The 9,270-nt window shown below is 50.1% G+C and overlaps 1 protein-coding gene across 2 annotated transcripts; it reads right to left on the bottom strand.

Moving 5' to 3' along the window:
- Positions 1 to 826: 826 nt before the first annotated feature.
- On the bottom strand, positions 827 to 3,182 carry LOC130380744 (potassium voltage-gated channel subfamily A member 1). Of its 2 annotated transcripts, XM_056588063.1 has the most exons (2): positions 2,922 to 3,182; positions 827 to 2,870 (listed from the first exon to the last, which is right to left on the bottom strand). In XM_056588063.1, the coding sequence occupies exons 1-2, from the start codon at positions 3,100 to 3,102 to the stop codon at positions 1,324 to 1,326; spliced, it is 1,728 nt and encodes a 575-aa protein (XP_056444038.1). In that variant the 5' UTR covers positions 3,103 to 3,182; the 3' UTR covers positions 827 to 1,323. The 2 variants fall into 2 exon arrangements, with proteins under 2 accessions (XP_056444038.1, XP_056444037.1); XM_056588062.1 differs by having other exon boundaries at positions 827 to 3,182.
- Positions 3,183 to 9,270: the final 6,088 nt, after the last annotated feature.

Genomic DNA, 9,270 nt, shown 5'->3' with positions numbered 1-9,270 from the left:
GGCCCTGGAAGTTTGATTTGAGATCTAATCCACGAGTGCAGGGATGTAGGTCAGGAGGCCTGGCTGCGTGCCGCTCTCTGGAACAACTTTTCAGCCTTGTGCTACAAAAGGTTTTGATCTGTAAGCATGATCCCTGTCTGAGTGCTGGCTGCTGTTGGAGGACACAGACCCTGTTTAAGACCTTTTTCTGAAGTGGGAGTTCGTTAAACCTTAATGATTCAGAGACCTACTCTCTGAACAGTTTATCACATTTGTTTAATTGTACTCACGGTTGAGGACTTCCCCAAGACGCCTTCCTGATTGGTCGGTCTCCTAGTCCCATTTCCGGTTTATTCCAGCGGTACTTCCAAAGTGGGTCTGTTTCATTTTTTTTCGTTTTCTTTTTCTCTTCTGGTCACGTGATCAGAAACGGAAAAACTGTCAGTGTTGAGAGACAAAATGCTCCGTGAGTCCTCGTTAGGTAGTGGGTTGAGTTTGGGCATAGCCATAAAGAATAAAATGAATTAAAAATTAAAAAACTCACTCACTTCTAAAGACCTGAGTGAATCAAACTGGGCAGCGAGATTAGCGTTATGTTTAAAAAACAAATTGTTATTTCAGTTTTTTTTCTTTTACATCCCAAACAACACGATCACAACAACAAACAGCAGGCGGTTCAGGGGGTATCTCCATATCGATTTGCGCAGTGTTATCCAATTCAGTAAACATACGACTAAAAACACGAAAGAATACGAAAATAAGCCGTCGGGGCTGATCGCCATGTGGTTCTCTCTATCTACAGAGGCATATGTACAGGAGGGGCCAGCGGCTCCGTGAGGGGAGCGGGGAAGGCCCTCTCTCGGATGCCAGTCATCCAGTGCGTAATGGAAAGCGCGTAAAGTAATCATCCAGAGTCTCAATCATCAGTGCACTCTCTCTCCCTCTAACACTTTATAAACGTCCTACTAATGCCGTTCACTTCGAACATAACTCTGATTTGTTATATAATGCAAAATAGCATAAAAGCATAAAAAATAACTGGACTTTTGCGGTTTAAGGGGTGATGTGCAGTGCATGCTATGTTGTTTAAATGTTATGTTTTTAGTTTTATAATATGGGCCCTAAGGATATTTCTTAATGAATCCTATAGAAACTTGGGGGTATAATGTTCACCGGAGTTTGGGATGGCAATGGTTTTAATTTGTGCGTATTTTACGCAGTCAATGAATCCCTTTCCAGGATTACAAAGTGTGGATCCTTGGCTCGTACAGCACCCTAGTAAACAGGCCTTTCAGCACACTATAACAGCGTCTCAGTCACAACCACAGCAGAACGTCTCAAACACTACAGGTCCATGTCCCTGGTGTTCAGGCAGAACGCGTAAAGGGAGCGCTTGATGGCCATTCCGCGGCTCCCCTTCGCGTCCTTCGCCTTATCCGCACCGCCTCCCCCGTCGTTGTGCTCCACGTCCTCTGACTTGGTGGAGGACTTGCTACCTCGGCGCTTCGCCTCGGGGCTCGCGTGGTCGGGGTTGGGCGGGTCGTCCTTCAGCGACGACTGGTCCTGGTCCGTCTCGCGGTGGTAGAAGTAGTTGAAGTTGGACACGATGACCGGCACGGGCAGCGCGATGGTCAGCACCCCGGCGATGGCACACAACGAGCCCACGATCTTGCCCCCCACGGTCACTGGCCTCATGTCGCCGTAGCCCACCGTCGTCATGGTGACCACGGCCCACCAGAACGCGTCGGGGATGCTGGAGAAGTGCGACTCGGGCTCGTCCGCCTCGGCGAAGAACACGGCGCTCGAGAAGAGGATGACGCCGATGAACAGGAAGAAGATGAGCAGGCCCAGCTCGCGCATGCTGGCCTTGAGGGTCTGACCCAGGATCTGGAGCCCCTTGGAGTGGCGCGAGAGTTTGAAGATCCTGAAGACCCTCACCAGGCGGATGACGCGCAGGATGGCCAGCGACATGGCCTGCTGGCCGTTCTGCTGGTGCTCCTGCCCCCCCTGCTGCTCCGCGAGCTCCGTGCCCACGGTGATGAAGTAGGGCAGGATGGACATGATGTCGATGATGTTCATCACCGTCTTGGAGAATTCGGACTTGCTGGGGCACGCGAAGAAGCGCACGAACAGCTCGAAGGTGAACCAGATCACGCACGTGGTCTCCACGATGAAGAAGGGGTCCGTGAAGGTGAGCGAGGGACGCGGGGCGCCGCCGGTGCTGTTGCTGTTGTTGTCAAGGCGACCCGTCACCTGGAGCTCGCGCTCGTCCCGGAACTCGGGGAGCGTCTCCAAGCAGAAGGTGATAATGGAGATGGTGATGACCAGCACGGACACGATGGCGATGCCCCGCGCGGGGCTGGAGCTCTCCGGGTACTCGAAGATGAGCCACACCTGCTTCTGGAACTCGTTCTGGGGCAGCGGCTTCTCCTCCTCCTTGATGAAGCCCTCGTCTTCGCGGAACCGCTCCATGGCCTCCTCTCCGAGCTGGTAGAAGCGGATCTCGTCCGCGAAAACGTCGATGGACACGTTGACGGGCCGCCGGATCTTCCCGCCCGACTGGTAGAAGTAGAGGATCCCGTCGAAGCTGGGCCGGTTGCGGTCGAAGAAGTACTCGTTGCGCAGCGGGTCGAAGTACTTGATGCGCTTGGCGGGGTCCCCGAGTACAGTGTCCGGGAACTGGTTCAGGGTGCCCAACTGCGTCTCGTAGCGTAGCCCCGCGATGTTGATGAGCACGCGCTCCGTGTTGCACTCCGTGTCCCGGTCCACGTTGTCCAGCTCCAGCGTGTCCTCGTCGAATAGGTGCGGACTGTGGTCCGCGCGTAAAAGCGCATCCATGGAGCCCTCGCTGCAGCCGAACGTGTTGTTCATGTCGTTGATTCGCCACGAGCCTCGCCGGGCAGGTGGATGAAGTCCACCACCACCACCACCAAAACCTCCACCACCACCGCAGCCGCTGAGGGTGTTCAGCTCCTTGCCGTAGTCCTCTCCGAGTCCCGTCTGCAGGAAAGGGGGTTGGGGTTGGTGATGATCCAGCGCGTTCCGGCAGGCTTCGTCGGCATTGCCCCCCGCCACGGTCCGCTTGGCACCGCCGTTCTCAAAGCTCACCAAGGCTATCTCCATGGTCCCCTCGGAGCCATCAAAAACCCGAATGCATCGGGGGGCGGGCGTAAAACCACTTGTTGCGAAAAGTGGTTGCGAAAAAATCAGTATCCAATCACGCGATCAATCAATTAGGGGGGAAATCTAGTAGAAAGCCAGCAAAGGCGGGAATAGTTTCAGGGCTGCTGGACGTCGCGAGGTTCCCATCACAGCGCGCGGGGAACGGGAGGCTGTGTGTGTCCAACACGCTTAAGACGCGCAGAGCTTTTCCCTCCCGTCTGGACAAAGTAAATATGAGCACGAGAGGCGCGAGGACCCGGATGGGAGAGTAACGTTCTGACTGACGTCAACGTGCCAACGTACGACCGCCGAGCCGTCGGGGTGGTCTCCGAATGTGAGCAAGAGTCATGCTAGTGTGTGTGTGTGTTTGGGGAGAGAGAGAGAGAGAGAGAGAGAGAGAGAGAGAGAGAGAGAGAGAGAGAGAGAGAGAGAGAGAGAGAGAGAGAGAGAGAGAGAGAGAGAGAGAGAGAGAGAGGTGTGTGTGTGTGTGTGTGTGTGTGTGTGTGTGTGTGTGTGTGTGTGTGTGTGTGTGTGTGTGTGTGTGTGTGTGTGTGTGTGTGTGTGTGTGTGTGTGTGTGTGTGTGTGTGTGTGTGTGTGTGTGTTCGGTTCTGAAAGTTGGTTTTTTCTCTTTGCCTTTGTAGCGCCGATTAACTCCTTCAAGCTGCTCTAAATCATAGATTCAGTGAATAAATTATAATATGATAATAAAGGTTGTTTTATATGTTATTACATATAAAACAACTGAAGGTTGTTACGGGGTTATTCACGTGGCCCACATGATCATAACGACACTTAACCATATGATTGAGGAATATAGAGTGAGGATGTTTAATTAGGCTATATATGATACAATATGCTTATATTATAGCTATAAGAAAGGAAATCTGTGCTGTGTTATCATAATAATAATAATAATACTTATTATTATTATTTGTGCTTCAAATTAAAATATTATCCTAGAAATAGAAAAACAACTGGACAACAAACTGGAGTGATGGTGTAGCTTCTCCAGTCCAAAGCAATATGTAGAGATAAGGGAGAGGATTCAGACACGCACACACACACACACGCACACTCAAGCATACACATGCACACACACTCACACAAGCACACACATACACACACACTTACGCACTCACACATACAGGGTCAAAGGGTCAATAGATTCATGCTTTACAAGTCAGGGTCGCAGGTGACATCTCTGCTAATCTCCCTGCAATCTTTATCAAGGAACTATATCAGGGAAGACATATATGAATGGCTCTATTTGTGATATATTATGGAATGTTGGTTTGGGTTTATGGGGATTTGTATTGCGGCATTGAAATTATTTTCCAGCAAATTTCCTCCCCTCTGAAACCGATTAATTTGGTCACTTGGTGATTCCAATGATTTAATATTAATAAGACACTCGCTGGCTATTGCTAGTCTATACATAATTAAATATAATTGTTTTTTGATTTAAGATGGACATAACGTTCTTTTTCATCACTTTTCCTCCACTCAAAAACACAAAGATTATTTAATGAACTTGGTGATTGATATGAATTATTGAGCCAGTGGGCTATCTGATAGCGATGCTAGTCCAGCCCTCTGAGTCTTGATTCACAGCTTTAGACTTGTTTCTATCCTATGTCGTCAATAGAACCAAAGGATCGCCAATTCACCCTCCGTTCAATCACGTCCTCCTCACAAAATCCACATCAGAAACTAGGCCAAGCCTGTTTTGATATGCGACCCCTCTTTAAGAACAACAGCTTACACAGATTACCGCCTCGCATATGATACAATGTTTTAATATATCGGTTCTACGTTTGACAGAGGGTTATCAACAAGTGATGCTGCTCAATTTCTTCTGTGATTGCAATTTTTGGATAAAGATGTACTATGGGAAGGTTGGTCAAATCAGATAGATCAATATCTAAAGTATCCATAAATGTTTCAAATCAACACCGTGTAGACATGCCAATTCAGAAAAACAGTTATTAAAATCGAGTTTTCTTCAGCATAACATCTCAGTTTCAAAACAGGGAACAAGGCGTAGCTCCGCCCCCTCCCATTTCCGGTTTCCTGCCCAGGCTCCGTCCCGCCTAGCCCCAGTACTGCTTTAATACAGCGGGACTGCTGGCTCCTAGATTATGGGATGGTTAATCTCGTATTGGTGGGTGTTCCCCCAAAATGAAAGCCCCATTATACCCACAGAGGGAGGGGGCTCTAATCCGACCTGCGGTGGATTGGGATCAGATTAAACACACTCTGCCCACCATGGGACGTGGTGACATGGGCGACTCTAAACCAGTAGACTCCACCGCTGAGGAATCATCCTTTAATTCCAAACGGTGTCCAGACACAAAATAGATTTTTTTGTTATTGGACGAATGACGTCATTGACGGTTAGTCAGACCAGAGCCCAGTTAAGACAATCATCGGCCAGAACGACCGGCCAAATATAAGCACTTAAAGGTGAAGTATGTGGAATTAAAGGGCGCTGAGTGAAGGTATCCTTAAAGGCCTAAATATTTTTCAGTGCCTTAACCTGGGGGAATCTAGTGAAGGTATCAGAGGCGTAAATCTTTTTCAGTGCTTTAAAATGGCAGAGGGGGGGGGGACGCGTAGTGAAGGTATCGGAGGCCTATATCTTTTTCAGTACTTTAAACTGGGGGGGGGGGGAGTCTAGTGAAAGTATCGAGGCCTATATCTTTTTCAGTCACTTCCTCAGTCACACTCACATCGCTAGACTCCCCGCAGTTTAAAGCGCCGAAAAAGATATAGGCCTCCTTATCGGAGGCCTATATCTTTTTCCGTGCTTTAAACCGGGAGGGCGTCGACACGCAACCAAACCACACAAAGCGGAGAACACACTTCTAAACCACTAAGTATACACCATCAGCTGTTCTTCCCGGTCGCACGCCGCCACTCTTTCACCCCCTCCCTGAGATTCACCAGACGGTACGCGCTGATACAAAATCTCCACCGGGTACTGGGGATGAATCACCCGTTCACTCCCCCTACCTCACCCCCCCCCCCCCCCCCCCCCCCCCCCCGAACCACCTCAGGATGCCAAAGATAGGGGCCTCTGCGTTCCCTAAAGAAATCACAGGAGGTAGTAACTCTCTCTCTCTCTCTCTCTCTCTCTCTCTCTCTCTCTCTCTCTCTCTCTCTCTCTCTCTCTCTCTCTCTCTCTCTCTCTCTGAGCTCACGTTCCTCAGGGTTCCCTCTCCGGCCCCCCAACCGGTCGTTACGTAACCATGTAGACTTTCAAGAGGTCATGTGCTTCCAGGAGGGGGGGTCTGGGGGGGGGGGGGGGGCACGGACAGGTGCGCTCGTCATGCTGCTTTAACTGCATCACGCCCCGCCAAAATAAAAGCGCGTCTCCCCCCCCCGGCCCAAAGTAGGGTACAATCACACTTGACACGCCATTAGGAGCAAGAAGAAAAGCTAATGTGCGTGTGGCGCCCGAGGTGAGGGTGTAAATAGATCGACCTTAGAGGGGGGAGGGAGACGAAAGGGGGGGAGAGAAATGTGAAGACAGAGGGGGGGAGACAAAGAGAAGGAGGCAGGGGAGGAATGAAGAGATAGGGAGCGAAAGAGAGAGAGATACAGGGGAATAAAGCTAAGATAAAGAGAGACAGAGGGAGAGAGATATAGAATTAAAGTGAGGGAAAAGGGGTTACAGAAATTAAGAGAGAAATAGGGCGAGAGAGAGATAGAGAAACAAAGAGAGACAGCGAGAGAGAGGAAGTGAAGAGACCAGCTCTTAAAATAAGAGGGATAATATCATGGAGGGGGAATCCAACCTTTGCCTAAAAAGGAAGAAAAGAAAATTAAATTCATGACTTCAGCAGCAGCTGCTACTGGCACACGCGTGTTAAGCTGCACACGCAATTCAACGCTAACACATGAAGCTCAATGTTAACACATGAAGCTCAACGCAAACACAATGCTAACACATGCAACACAACGCTCACACAATGCAAACACAGGCAACTCAACGCTAAATCAGGCAACTCCACGCTAACATAAAGCTAACACATGCAACTCAACGCTAACACATAGCGCTGGTAGCCGTAGCCCCTTCCCAGCACAACGCAACACAACGCTAACAAATATCGCAGGTAGCTAGCTGGAACCCCTTCCCAACACAATCCAGCACAACGCTAACACGTAGCGCTGCTAGCTAGCCGTAGCCCCTTCCCAACACAACGCAAAACAACGCTAACACGTAGCGCTGGTAGCTTCAGCCCCTTCCCAACACAAAACAACCCTTCCCAACAGAACATAACCCAAAACAAAGCTAACACATAGCGCTGGTAGCTAGCCATATCCCCTTCACAACACAACACAACACAACACAACGCTAACACATAGCGCTGGTAGCTAGCCGTATCCCCTTCCCAACACAACACAACACAACGCTAACACATAGCGCTGGTAGCTAGCCGTATCTCCTTCCCAACACAACACAGCACAGCGCTCCTAGCCTTAGCGGGACAGCGTAGCGTTACATAATCGTATGGAGTGTGCACCCGGGCCGGACTTCCACAAGAGCGGCTCCACACACTGCGGCCGCGTTCTGAGGCCCCGCTACTGTCCTCGTGTCGCGGTCGTCGTGGTCGTTGTCGTTGCTACGTGAACCACATGAGCCGTCACATGACCTGTGTAAAGTGATGGAGCGGGGATGAGGACCTGCTGGAGGCCACGACGATGCTTAGTGCTGCATTGGATCCAGAGTTTTTATTAACAAGAGTGATTCTGTGTCGGGCCCTGAGAAAGGGCACACACTCACACACACACACACAGGCACGGGCGCGCACATACACACACACACACACACACACACACACACACACACACACACACACACACACACACAGGCACATACACACACACACACACACACACACACACACACACACACACACACACACACGCACACACACATGTACTTGCAGATATGCACGAATGCACGCACACACACACCCATGCACACACGCACACATGCACACACATACACATGCACACACATGCACACGCACCCACACACACACACACTGTGTTCATATGCGCACGTTGCGCAGCCCTGCATGTGCAAACAACCAGGTGTTTGATGGACACACACACACACACACACACACAAACACATAAACACACACACACAAACAGCTATACAATCAAACAAAAGCCGCATATGTACGCCTCCAGACATGCACACAAAAACAGACATGCCTTAAACAAAATGATACACATACACGCACACACAAAACATCCACCCACACACACACAAACATAAGTGCAGAAACACACACATCTGGAGTGATGGACACTAGACATTATAAGAGAGAGAGAGAGAGAGAGAGAGAGAGAGAGAGAGAGAGAGAGAGAGAGAGAGAGAGAGAGAGAGAGAGAGAGAGAGAGAAAGAGAGAGAGAGAGAGAGAGAGAGAGAGAGAGAGAGAGAGAGAACGAGAGAGAGGGAGAGAGAGAGAACGAGCGAGAGAGCGAGAGCCATAAAGAGCGAGAGAGCAAGCCATAGAGCACGAGAGAGCGAGAGAGAGAGTGAGAGAGAGAGAGAGATAGAGAGTGAGAGAGAGACACAGAGACACTTAGCGAGCGCAATCACAAAAGAAAAGGTGACCTATTTGGAAAAAGGTCTCAGTCTTGGTCCCTCTGGGTGGATTAGCGAAACAAAGCAGGCCTCCCTAGTTTATCTCCCTGCTCGTCCAATGGGCCGGGGCCTTTCATGGAGATAAGGACCGGCTCTCCGCCCCCCCCCCCCCCCCGGGTACGGGGCGTCGTCACACTGGGGACAGAGGACGGCGTAACTCAGTCAGTGTAATGGCCGCCGGCCGTTTCTTTGTGATTCCCCACACCAGATAACTCCATTAGGACGCCTTGTCTTTTGTGCTCTTTAAAGTGTGTTTTTTTTTTTTATAAGGTGCAGGATGTCTGAAATAGCTCAGTGTAAAGCTGTGTGTGGCTCCAGGGAGGGCGCTGGGACCGATTTAACATTCCAGAAAGAAAAGTCAATGTTTTGTTGAAATTCATCTCCGGAGGGTCTGTACGCCCTTATTTGGGCGACCGCTGCCACGAATGGAATTGAAGATCATTCTTTGACTGCTCATGTTGATAT

This window comes from Gadus chalcogrammus, chromosome 4, assembly GCF_026213295.1.
Source record: "Gadus chalcogrammus isolate NIFS_2021 chromosome 4, NIFS_Gcha_1.0, whole genome shotgun sequence".
NCBI lineage: Eukaryota > Metazoa > Chordata > Actinopteri > Gadiformes > Gadidae > Gadus > Gadus chalcogrammus.
This window is presented reverse-complemented; position numbering and strand designations above follow the sequence as displayed.

Coding starts and splice junctions, on each gene's coding strand:
- LOC130380744 (XM_056588062.1), bottom strand. CDS start 3,102: ATGGAGATAGCCTTGGTGAGCTTTGAGAACGGCGGTGCCAAGCGGACC.